Here is a 12,928-nt window from a genome sequence, read left to right as displayed (position 1 = left end):
CTTGACACTTTTAATTTTTGTTTTTTCTCGATTTTATTAGACAATACACTAATTATATAGATGTATGAAAATAGATAAGATCAATAGAACTTACTAATAATTTGATTTAATCTCAACTCGAACTCGTTTAGAAATTTTTTTGACGTCCAACCCTTTGTTGTCTCAACTCTAAAAAAAAAAAAAGATAAGATGATTAACAAATGACAATGAAATACATTTTTAGAAAATCTTACCTTTTATGTTTCTCTATGTAACAATATTTTTCCAACCTGTAATGTATCTTTATTTTTATTTTTATTGTTTAATATGTAGGGAGGTCTAGTATATGTTGTCTTAATCGGGTCCGCGTTAGAGAGCCTTCTCGCACAATAGATCTCCAATTTAAACCTTTTAATAAGAAACCCCTATCATCCAGACTCGAACTTGAGAACTGGAGAGGAAAACTCACCCGGGTCGACCCTAGGTATAAGAAACCCTTGTCACCCAGACTCGAACTTGAAACCTAAAGGAAAAAACTTACTGGTACTGACCGTATGTGAAACTTAAATACCCGTGATAACCGCTAGAGCACCGGTGGTGGTTCTCTTCCTCATCCAGTTGATAACTTATTTGTGAGTTGCGACTTGTGAGGCCACAAGTAAACATTGATAAAAACGGTAACAATCAAACACTCTAAAATCCAACGCGTGTAATACTATGAATAAATAATAATTAAATTGCCCGGCCGTTTGGTGAACATCAACATAAACATCATCGTTGCAAACAAACACTGTCTCACCATCAATGGCACCGCTGCTAACGGCCGCTGCCACGTCATTTCGGCTACCCTCCGTCCCTTGCCGCACACATTCTGAACCGCTACCGTCTCCGTTTCCATCGAGACGTTTGTTCGTCAACACATCTCCATTTTCATCATCACGAATCATACCTGTTAATTCCAATCGGTGTGTTGTAGCTTATAGCTCTAATTTGAACTTCCCTCTGATATCCCCTGATGACAATTGGGGCACGTGGACTGCTCTCTTCGCCACCGGAGCTTTCGGTCTCTGGTAATCTCCTTCTCTCGTTGACTTTGATTATCCTTTTTTAAGTTGTATACACAATTACATGACATGCTTATTATGTGTAATTAAAGGTCAGAGAAAACAAAGATTGGGAGAATGATTAGTGCTGCATTGGTGAGTATCTTGTTAGGACTTGCAGCCAGTAATATTGGGATTATTCCTCATGAAGCAAAGGCTTATTCTGTTGTTATGGAATACCTTCTACCTTTGACTATCCCCTTGATGTTGTTCAGAGCCGATATGCGAGACGTAATCAAATCTACTGGGAATCTCTTCTTGGCTTTTTTGATCGGATCAGGTCTTGTTTCTCATATGAACAAACAATCATCCATTTATAATAATAGTGTCACGTATTAGAATCGAATGCTGAAATTTCGTCGGTCTTTTCAGTTTTTTATAACCAACAATATGAACATGTTTCTAATCGTCTGTAAATCAGCTTTTCGTTGATCCAAATAGTTTGACATGAATGTTTTTGGATCTTATTTTTAAGCTGTCTGCTTGGTGGAATAGGTCTGAATGTTCAGAGTGGTGCAAGAACGAGAGAAATCATTTATAGTTTAAACAATGTAAGTAGCTTTACTTCGCCGTTAGGCGTTTAAATATTTTATTTTTCAGTAAAGCCTCTGCTTTCATTGCCAAAATACCAAATCACTAGTCGCTATGAATCATTAGAAACGAGTTTTTATATTTTCATGTCCTGCAAATCACATATTAACAAATTCTAGACTGGAGAGAAATGTTACTTGAAAGCTTTAAATATTTAGTGAATGAGTTTAAATGATCCACATACACAATCTGCAGAGTCTAGAAGATTTTTTTTTTCCTGTTGAACCTATATATATATATGAGTAAACTGCCATTTTGGTCCCTGAGGTTTGGTCACTTTTGCCATTTTAGTCCAAAACTCAAATCTTTTGCATCTGGGTCCATGTGGTTTCAGTTTTATTGCCATTTTAGTCCAAAAATGAAATCAGGTCATATTTGTGTTATAAAATCCTGCAATTTTGTCATTTTCCTCAGGGGCAAATCAGGTCATATTTTTCTTATAAAATATGGTATTTGTTTATAAAAAAGAAATGATCATTTTACCCCTACGGAAAAGGACAAAATAGTAGGATTTTATAAGACAAATATGAACTGATTTCATTTTTGGACCAAAATGGCAATAAAACTGAAACCACAGGGACCCAGATGCAAAAAGTTTGAGTTTTGGACTAAAGTGGCAAAAGTGACCAAACCACAGGGACCAAAATGGCAGTTTACTCTCTCTCTCTCTCTCTCTCTCTCTATATATATATATATATATATATATATATATATATATATATATATATTTTCTGATATCATGTTTCTTATAATTGGCAGTTGCAACGACGGTTGGAACGCTAGTGGCATTCATGATTGTTCCTATGAGATCACTTGGTCAAGACAGTTGGAAGATTGCTTCCGCTCTTATGGCTAGTTACATAGGAGGAGGTAACTAATCATAAATTAATGCATTACGTTAACAAACATTGTCGAATATTTACAACAAGTAAAGAAAGTAACCAGAGAAAAAAATACAAAAGCGACCAGTTGCTTCTTCATTCAACGGCATTATTGCATGCCACCGTCATATGCTAAGAGCATGACTATGTTTTTGTTTGTATTTTGTAGCTATAAACTATGTCGCAGTTTCAGATGCACTTGCTGTTTCCCCATCCGTTATTGCAGCTGGTGTAGCTGCAGACAACGTTATTTGTGCAATTTATTTTATGGTGCTCTTTGCATTAGGCTCCAAACTTCCTGCAGAGACTTCAACAACAAGCAAGGGTCCGTAATCGTAAATGGTTTTCTTGCTTGCTATTATTTGAAAGAGTTAAATGCCATTTTAGTCCCTGTGGTTTGGACCATTTTGACAGTTTTGTTCAAAGGTTTCATTTTTCACCTGTGGGTCCAAAAAGTTTCATAGTTGTCATTTTAGTCCACTGGGTTAACTTCATCCATTATTTATGTTAACGAGAAAGGCAATTCGGTCATTTTATATGGCCGAATTGCCCTTCTAGTTCATAGAATTACATATAAAATGACCGAATTGCGCTTCTCGTTAACAAAAAAAAATGGATGAAGTTAACCCAGTGGACTAAAATGGCAACGATGAAACATTTTTGGACCCACAGGCGAAAAATGAAACCTTTGGACTAAACTGGCAAAATGGCCCAAACCATAGGGACTAAAATGACATTTAACTCTATTTGAAATTTCCATCCACTTAAATGGTTTTCATGTTATCTTTGCACGTTTAACTTATGTAAAATGGCAGATACGGTTAATAATGTGAACTCTGGTTCTGGAGACAAATCAGGCTTGCTACAGACAGCGACTGCACTTGCTGTTTCTTTTGCGATCTGCAAATGCGCCACACATATAGTTCAAACGTTCAAGATTCAGGGCGGTAGTCTTCCCGCAATTACTGCAATCGTTGTGATTTTGGCAACTTTACTACCCAAACAGATTGGTTACCTTGCACCTGCTGGTGATGCTGTTGCTGCCATTTCGATTCAGGTACTTCAACTCTTTTAGAGAACCTTTCTTTTTGACCTGAACCTGTTCCCGACACATTATCCACCTATATTTTAGAGGTCCAGATTTGCTTGCACAAGTTACGACTCACCAGGGCCGGCCCGTTAGGCTTACCAATCTAGGCACGGGCCTAGGGCCACCAAAAATCAAGGGCCTCCGATTTTTAGTAAAGTTTTATATATATTATATATGTATCAGGCTTAAATATAAAGCAAAACCAGGTTTTTTTAATAAAGTTACTGTGATAAAAATTGTTTACGAAAAAAGGCCCACATTCAAGACCCAGTTTCGAAGTTAAACCACAGACATAACTGCAGTTTGTAGCAACCATCTACCACTCGACCTCATACGAATTCCGTGAATCAGCTCCAAAAATCCCCTAAAATTGAGCTGCAGTCATCGTTCCCACCTCCTATCGCAACATGCTCTTTCGATTTTCTAGGTTATCGGCTATCACTAACGGTAAACACTCATGGTGTCGGGTCTGTCGGGAGTGGAGGAGAATTTATGGGCAAAATTAGGGCTAACTAATAAACGTGAGTTAACTTTAGCAGCTAATTTTTCTATTAATCTCTATATGTTTTGCAAAAGGGTCTCCACTTCGGAGTCCGCTTAAGGTCTACAAAAACGTTGGAACGGCCCTGCGACTCACATATATTGATGACAGGTGTTTTTTGCGGTATTGGGTGCGAGTGGAAGCATATGGAACGTTATGAGGGTGGCGCCTAGCATTTTTATATTTGCATTTATACAAGTAACGGTGCATCTTGTCGTGATACTTGGACTAGGAAAGCTACTCAAGTTGGATCTAAAAGTACTACTTTTAGCTTCAAATGCTAACATTGGAGGCCCCACAACAGCATCAGGAATGGCAACAGCCAAAGGTTGGGACTCTTTAGTAGTTCCTGGAATTCTAGTGGGTATATTTGGAATTTCAATCGCAACATATATTGCATATTTCTTTGGGATTTTTGTTCTCAAAAGAATGTAGTTATGTGGTGTATAATATATTATTCAGTTTACCGGTCATTGGACATACCTGAGTAATTGATTACAAAGAAACTAGGGATATACCATGCTGTTTGCGAAATGAAATTATGTAGAGGTGTGATTGCTCAAAATTATACATATTTTTATATAAATATTCCTACACTTTTAATAGTTTCGGGGGTGGTTTTTATTGAGTATTACTCCTAATTGGTTCATTTTTAAAGTTAGATGGTTTTAAATGAAAACGAGCTAAATTGGAGTATTTTAATTTTAACTAAATTTGAGACTTGCGAGTGAATAGTTTTTTTTATTGTTATTATCAATCTTTTAACTTTAAGTTGATAAAAATAATATTAAAATTCTCTTCAAGATGATAAAAATAATATTAAAATTCAATTTGGACAACGTTGAATCAAGAGCGAAGATAAACACATTTTTTTTTTCATTTTCATTGAACATTCATCTTGTTCGTTCATTTATGTTTGTAAACGTCCATTTATGTTTGTTCATTTAATTAAACATGCATCTTGTTCAATCATTTATATTTGTAAACCTTCATTTATGTTTGTGAACGCTATAGGTTTTGTAGCGCCGGTTAATCGGATTCTGGCAAGCCTTTAGCGACGATTCAGTAGGGGCGATGAAGAGGTATGGTCCCAATTCCCTGCCTACAAGGCAGGGACCACACCACTTTTTGTGCACACAAGGCATCCATGTCACCAGAGCCTTCTAGAAGCTTCCAGAAGACACCTAGGCGGTTCACAGCTGGCACCAAAGATGCTTTGCCCAACATAAAGGACAACACGTGTCACCATTGACCGAAGGCCACATAGACCTGCGGCAATCCAGGGAGCAGGGCTGACACGACCAGTACGAGGTATCCAGCACAAGCGAATACAAGGGCGCCACGTGTACCACTACACCCTTCGCGACAGAGCAGACCAAGAGGATATTCCCCTTGGTCGGACAACTGGCGCGCACCCACAGCTGGCATAGCTGCTTCCTCCTTCTTCACCCTCCGGCTATAAATAGGACCCTTCATCATTCAGGTTCAGGATCTTGGCTCTCTTTACTCACTCTATACACACACTGTTTTATTCATCTCAGAACAGTACTTATTCTCACGCCGGAGCCTGGTTAAGAGGGAAAACCCCCTTCTCCCTCTTAACGAGACTAACGGTGTTTACTGTTTTGCAGATTGCAGGCCATCCGATACGAGCAAGAGAAGAGGTTGAACCCCATAAGTGAAACGATCCTCTTGGTTATCCTTGTGTTAACCATTGTTTCAACATTCGCGCCATCCGCTTTTTTGCAAGACCACTCTCACCTCTTTTTCTCTTCTAGAAAACACTCGTGAAAATGGCAGACCAGAATCATTCACACCCCGCTGACGGAGAAATCTCTTCCTTCGAACTCGTTTCGGACACGGCACACGTCCAACGAGGTCAAAGGAACGAGACCATCCAAGAAGGTCAGCTGAACAACGAGTTTCCATCCATTTTTGGAAGTGCGTCCAGGGCTGCTAGCCAAACCACAACTGGACCCATTTTCCAAACACCAGCAAGAATCATTACTCAAACCACAAACGGAGCTGCTCTCCAACCTCCAACGGGGATATTACACCAAACACCACCGCCGATGCGGACTGTAAGCCATGGACCAGGCCCTTCTGTGCCATCGGAACAAGCACAACTCAACTATTCTGCACTTTTAGGGCTACCCGAAGGAAAAACTCTGGCTTCCTGGTATGCCGAACAGATGGCGTCTATAAACCTCGTTTATACGCAGCTCAGCGCACAACAAGCCTTGCTCCAAGCACAGGCTAACCAATCAGCATTCGTAACTCCACAACCAAGGTCTCTGAGTACACACACGGCTCAGCAGACAAACGCGTGGAACTTACGACCAGAAAGAGAACCAGTGCAACAGGTCAGAAGACCCAGCATACAAGACACGCGCGATACTTATGCTGAAACAGAGAGCAACTTCGTCCAAACTTCCAATCTACAACGAAGGCCGATCCAAACCCGTTTGGGCGCACGCAACATGAATGCAGAATGGGAAGAGGAGGAAGACGACCCAACTTACAAGGCAGAATCCACAGTGTTCAGCAGACTTCCTCCAGAACACGAGGCATACAAACCAACCAAGCGCGCGGGGTACAACCCTAAAGCAGAGCATGATTACACCTTGAGCTATCGTCCTGAGGACATGGCTGAAAATTCGAAATTCATTCCAGAAATCGCGTGCGCGGCCATCGACAAAACGAAGTTACCACACAACGTGGGTAAATACAATGGGTTGACGGACCCAGACGACCACCTCCAGGTGTTTAAAGGTGCGGGAGCAACAGGCGGATGGAACTTACCAACATGGTGCCACCTGTTTGCTCAGACATTCGTTGGCGCGGCGCGCATTTGGTTCGACAACTTACCGGCTGGCAAAATCAAATCATGGGTCGACTTGCGAGAGAAGTTCTTGGCACACTTCTCTCAGCAACGAAGACAAGCCAGAGATCCAGGTGATTGTCTGAACATATGGAGAAAAGACTATGAAAGCGTAGAAGATTTCATTACAAGATATAACAAAGAATGTCTAGAGATCGGAGACATACCAGAGAAAATGATGCGTGCACACTTCATGCGAGCGGTCAGGTGCGACGACCTGGTTAAAAGAATCAAAGGGCGAGATGGAGGACCCAAAGACTGGGAAACCTTCATTGAAGCGGCCAAAACCATTGCGCAGACAGATAGGCAACTGACTGGTGACGATCACCGTCAGCGCGCACACAACCATAACGATCGAAACAACAGAAGGGGCAGAAATCAGCCCTGGAGGGCTTCTGGGAACAGAGAAAGAAGCCCCCCACGGGACGACGCACGCCATACGATCAATCAGATAGCTCATCGAAAAGAAGTAAAACGCGAAAATCGAGAGAAGCAGTGGACTCCACTAACCAAAACACCTTCTGAAGTCTTAGCCACAGAGAACCATCAGTTCAAACCACCCTTGCAGATGCGCAACAAAAGGGGTCAGGACCCAAATCTCTTCTGTGAATTCCACAAAGATACGGGCCACTTGACCGATGATTGCTTTGGCTTAAAGCAAGAAATCGAAAGAGCCCTAAGAGACGGAAAGCTCGGTCACTTAGTCAAAGGAGGAAAGCGCGATTACCGCCAGATACAACGAAGAGATGAAGGTCCAGACAACAAGAAGCTCAGAAAGCTAGAAACCCATATGGTGCAAGGAGGTCCACGGCGACCAAGAAAAAACTACAACAAGCGCGCGCTGGACGATTCATGGCGCGAGAAGCAAGTAGTGTTCCCAGTTGTCAGGGGAGGTCCAAGAGAAAAGCGGCCAATAGTCATTCCAGGGGTGATCGGCCACTACCAAACAGATTACATCTTTATTGATCCCGGAAGCACCGCAGACATCATATATGAACAGTGCTTCAATCAATTCGACCAAGAGGATAAGGCGCGCCTAGAACCAGTCGATTACCCACTAACTGGATTCTGCAACGAGGCCGTCTTTCCCCTAGGACAAATATCGTTCCCAGTGTTGCTTTCCGATGGGAGAAATTCAAGAACCGAAGAAGTCACATTCATGGTGCTACCGGCACATTCAAGACATGACATCCTCTTAGGACGAGAATCCCAAGGAGATTTCAGCATGATCTGTTCCGCACCACACTCTGCCATAGGCTTTCCAACCGAAACAGGCATTGCGTTGATATACGCAAGCAAAGAAGTGCTAGCAACAGATGAAATCAGGCCAGCAAAAGCAAGCAAGCCCGCACCGCGCAAAGAGGCAGAAAAATGGGTATTGAATAGCGTGTACCCAGAACAAACAGTCACTCTGGGACCCGCAATGTCTGATCTAACGCGTGCGGCGCTAAAGAAATTACTGCATGACAACATGGACGTGTTCGCCTGGACACCGGCTGATATGGTTGGTGTTCCACGGCATATAGCGGAACACCAGCTAAATGTCTCAGAGGATGCAAAGCCAGTAGTGCATACTAAACGACATCAAACACGATGCAATGAAAGAACAAGTGTTGGAACTGCTAAACGCAGGAATCATCAGGGAAGTCCGGTACCAAACGTGGGTAGCAAGCCCAGTAATGGTAAAGAAACCGAATGGTAGTTGGAGAATGTGTGTCGACTACAAGGATCTGAACAAAGCATGTCCCCGTGATTGCTATGCTTTGCCAGACATAGACGAGAAAATAGATTCTTTGGCAACGTTTCGGTGGAAATGTTTTCTGGATTGCTACAAAGGATACCACCAGGTCCAGATGGTTGTTCAAGACGAGGATAAAACCGCATTCCGCACGCCAACGGGGCTATATTGCTACACCAAGATGCTGTTCGGCTTAAAGAATGCAGGTGCTACGTATCAACGTCTGATGAACGAAACATTCAGTGACGCCATCGGTAAATACATCGAAGTATACATGGACGATCTGGTGATCATGAGCAAGGAAGAGAGCGCAATGCTGGCAAACATTCAGAAGACCTTCAACACGCTGCGCAGCGTGAGCATAAAACTGAATCCAGCAAAGTGCTCATTCGGAATGGAGGAAGGAAAGTTTTTGGGCTTCATAGTCACTAAAGACGGTTTTAAGGTGAACCCAGAAAAGGTCCAGGCCATAGAGAGGATGCCTTCACCAGCAAACGTTAAAGACATGCAAAAGCTCGCAGGACGATTGGCAGCACTGAATCGATTCCTAGCCAACCACGCAGCAAAATCCTTCCCATTCATCAAGACCTTACGCAACTGCATGAAGAAAAACCAATTCCAATGGACTCCGGAAGCAGAAAATGCGTTCCGCGAGATGAAAGACTGTCTCATCAAGCTGCCAACTCTAACCGCACCAAACAAAGGAGAGCCTTTGGTCTTGTACCTCTCAGCTTCCGACAAGGCCGTCGGAGCCGTATTGCTGGTCGATCGACAAGGTGTCCAAACACCTGTGTACTACGTGTCCAGAACCTTAACCGACCCAGAAACAAGATACGCAATCATGGAAAAGCTTTTCCTTGCACTGATTCACGCGTCAAGAAGGCTGCGCCGATATTTCGCCAATCACGTCATCCACGTGTTAACAAATTACAATATTGGGAATATCCTAGCAAGGCCGGAAATATCAGGAAGGTTGGCCAAATGGGCGATAGAGCTAGGGGGACACAACGTAGTCTTCAGACCACGACCGTCGATAAAAGGCCAAGTTTTGGCAGACTTCATGACGGAAGTCCCGGATGACAAAGACAGAGAGTGTAAGGCGATGGAGAAAGCGGAGAAAAAACAAACCGAAGAGCCATGGCTGCTGTATACAGACGGTGCATCCAACGAAGATGGGGCAGGCGCGGGGCTACGACTAGTAAGCCCTGACAAACACGAGTTCACTTACGCCATACGCCTAGACTTCAAGAGCACAAATAACGAAGCAGAGTACGAAGCCTTTCTGGCCGGCTTGCGTTTGGCAATCAAAATGGGAGTCCGACATATTGAGGCACATGTGGACTCCATGTTAGTGGCAGGCCAAATCAACGGTCAATACGAAGCCAAGGGCGACATAATGGCACTCTATCTCAACCAAGCAAAGACGCTGCTGCAAACCTTCTATTCTTACAAGGTACACCACATAAACCGCAGTGAAAACAAGCCGGCAGACGCCTTAAGCAAGCTTGCGTCGACAAGTTTTCAGCACCTAGCCAAAGACGTACGCATAGAAGTTTTAAGCAACCCGTCTGTGCCACTCCGAGAAGTCAGCGTCATCCAAACAGGAACCACGTCCTGGATGACACCCATAATCATGTACTTACAGTGCGGGATACTTTCAGAAAATAAAGCTGAGGCGCGGAAAATCCAGTATAAATCAGAACATTATCAAATGGCGGACGGGATATTGTACCGAAAGTCATATCTCGGCCCGCTACTAAGATGTGTTGACGCCGACGACGCAAATTATCTGATCCGGGAAGTACATGAAGGCATCTGCGGCATCCACGCCGGGCCGCGCATGGTAGTGGCTAAAGTAATGAACGCCGGTTACTACTGGCCCGGAATGCACCTCGATGCCGTGAAGGAATTAAGAAAATGCAGCGGCTGCCAACGGCATGCACCAAAAACCACGCGTCCAAAAAATGAGTTGGTGCCAGTAACAACCGCATGGCCCTTTCAGCAATGGGGCATAGACATGGTGGGCCCTTTCCCAGAAGCTCCGGGGGCAGTCAAGTTCATCATCGTCGCGGTCGACTACTTCACCAAGTGGGTGGAAGCAAAAGCACTTGCGTCAACCACATCGGCAGTCGTTAAACGATTCATCTGGGAACAAATCATATGCCGTTTCGGCCTGCCACTCCGAATCATCACCGACAATGGTACAAACTTTGCAGCAGATGATCTCGAACGATGGTTCAAGGAACTAAACATTGAACATACCTTCTCGTCGGTCGCACATCCGCAAGGGAATGGTCAAGTTGAAGCAGTCAACAAGAGCATCGTAGATGGCATCAAAGCAAGACTCGGTGAAAAAAGACGAGGATGGGTCGACGAGCTACCAATCATATTATGGGCCCATAGAACAATGCCCAAGACAAGCAATGGAGAAACACCGTTCAGCTTGGTCTACGGGTCCGAAGCTGTGATTCCAGCAGAAATCGGGCTTCCATCTCCAAGAATGCTCTCCATGAATCTGATCAATAACGAAGAAGAAAGGAGGATCGACCTGGACCTCCTAGAAGAACGGAGAGAGATGGCAGCAATCAATGAAGCCAAATACAAGACAAAGCTTGAAAAATATTAAAACTCCCGAGTCCGGATCTGCACCTTCAACCCAGGCGATTATGTCTTAAGGGACAATAAAGCGTCCAACGCAGAAAAACCGGGAAAACTGGCTCCCAAATGGGAAGGCCCGTACATCATTGATGAGGTTCTCGGCAAGGGGGCATACAAGCTACGCACCATGAACGACAAAGAGGTTCCACGAACCTGGAATGCCCAACAGTTACGAAAATGCTACATATAAACATGTAATCGTATAGGGCGAATCGCCGACACATTTACCTAATACAAGAAGTGTTTGGCTATCTTTACTTCACGCAAATTTTTTGTCACAACTGCATTTATTACTTCGGGCGTACACGAAAACATCAATGGCTCGACCATAGGAAACGTTGTAGACCTCCAAGGCTCGTCACAACCAAGTGCACAGCCGGGTCGAAAACACAACCAAAGCCTATAAAACGCCAAAAAACATAACTTTGTGCCCACATAAACACGAAAATATCGATAGCAAGGCAACTAAACATTGTAATGCTCCCAAGGCTGTGATCCCAGCTGAGCTCACACAATAACCTGCAACTCGATCACTTCGTATGTCACATGCCAGCGCGCATACTTAAACGACAGAATAAAAACGTTGTAGTAACACAACATCACCTGTCAGCGCCATTATTCATTCGTGACACCTAATCAAAGTAATTAAAACATGCACATATTATGACGATTTCAAAATTTGCATAATCATAATCAAAGTAACAACACATCTGTCAAATACATAACACCACATGTAAGAAATTTCAAATTGTCTCAAAAAGCAACCATTACAAGCCCATTCAGGGCCACACATGGCACGTAGGCCGGAAACAACCTATCACGCATGGCTGGAGCCAGCACCTCCAGCAGCATCATCGCCATCTTCTCCCAAGGCCTTTTTCAACAAAGCCACCCCATTCGCTTTGTGAGCCAACTTCCCAGAGGCCCGAACAACAGCTAAATCAAGCGTCGAGAACTCTTTTCGCTTCGCAGCATAAGTAGCATCACAATCCTCTTTATACAGCTCGAAGTGAAAATCCTTCTCATTGTTCACCGCCGCAAGTTTACCTTCAGCATACCCAAACTTGCGTCCACTATTATACCCTGCCTTACCCAATTCAAACATATAGCGCGCAAGTTCATCAGAATGTAAGATACGATCAGCAAGCTGCATGAGAACGAGACCGAATAAGAACAAGAATATGCAAACACAAAAACAAAATGAAAACCAAAAACATTACCAAAGGAACGCCGCGGGAAAGCAACCACCTACTATCAGCTGAGGCCTCCTCAGCAAGAAGATCAGAAGCACGACACTCAGCCGCCTTCTCATCAAGAAGGCGCTGAACAGTTTCACACTCCGCAGCCTTCTCCTGCGCAAGAAGCTCCAGCTTATCGATCCGCGCAACGTATTCTTTTTCTTTCTTCTCCGCAGCAAGACGCGCCTGATGAGCCTCATCCGCAAGGGCCGTCTTCTCACCAGACAG

General features: G+C 43.5%; 2 protein-coding genes across 2 annotated transcripts; both read left to right on the top strand.

The window, feature by feature from the left end:
* The first annotated feature begins 306 nt into the window (after nt 1-306).
* Nucleotides 307-4,730, top strand: LOC110905123 (uncharacterized membrane protein YjcL). The gene is made up of 6 exons (XM_022151006.2): nt 307-1,049; nt 1,136-1,362; nt 2,433-2,543; nt 2,724-2,879; nt 3,370-3,611; nt 4,297-4,730. The coding sequence occupies exons 1-6, from the start codon at nt 784-786 to the stop codon at nt 4,618-4,620; spliced, it is 1,326 nt and encodes a 441-aa protein (XP_022006698.1). The 5' UTR covers nt 307-783; the 3' UTR covers nt 4,621-4,730.
* Nucleotides 4,731-8,664: 3,934 nt separating this feature from the next.
* Nucleotides 8,665-11,593, top strand: LOC110907899. Its single transcript, XM_035983182.1, has 3 exons — nt 8,665-9,403; nt 9,536-11,268; nt 11,504-11,593. The coding sequence occupies exons 1-3, from the start codon at nt 8,665-8,667 to the stop codon at nt 11,591-11,593; spliced, it is 2,562 nt and encodes an 853-aa protein (XP_035839075.1).
* The last annotated feature ends 1,335 nt before the right edge of the window (nt 11,594-12,928 follow it).

The sequence above is a fragment of the Helianthus annuus genome, chromosome 14 (genome assembly GCF_002127325.2).
Source record: "Helianthus annuus cultivar XRQ/B chromosome 14, HanXRQr2.0-SUNRISE, whole genome shotgun sequence".
NCBI classification, from domain to species: Eukaryota; Viridiplantae; Streptophyta; class Magnoliopsida; order Asterales; family Asteraceae; genus Helianthus; species Helianthus annuus.
This window is presented reverse-complemented; position numbering and strand designations above follow the sequence as displayed.

Bases quoted from the DNA above. Each gene is read 5' to 3' on its own strand.
- LOC110905123 (XM_022151006.2), top strand. From the start codon at position 784: ATGGCACCGCTGCTAACGGCCGCTGCCACGTCATTTCGGCTACCCTCC. The intron at 1,363-2,432 runs GTCTTGTTTCTC...TATAATTGGCAG, and splicing joins GGCTTTTTTGATCGGATCAG to TTGCAACGACGGTTGGAACG. The intron at 2,544-2,723 runs GTAACTAATCAT...TGTATTTTGTAG, and splicing joins GGCTAGTTACATAGGAGGAG to CTATAAACTATGTCGCAGTT.
- LOC110907899 (XM_035983182.1), top strand. From the start codon at position 8,665: ATGAAAGAACAAGTGTTGGAACTGCTAAACGCAGGAATCATCAGGGAA. The intron at 9,404-9,535 runs GCATGAAGAAAA...TGTACCTCTCAG, and splicing joins CATCAAGACCTTACGCAACT to CTTCCGACAAGGCCGTCGGA. The intron at 11,269-11,503 runs GTGATTCCAGCA...CGTCCAACGCAG, and splicing joins TGGTCTACGGGTCCGAAGCT to AAAAACCGGGAAAACTGGCT.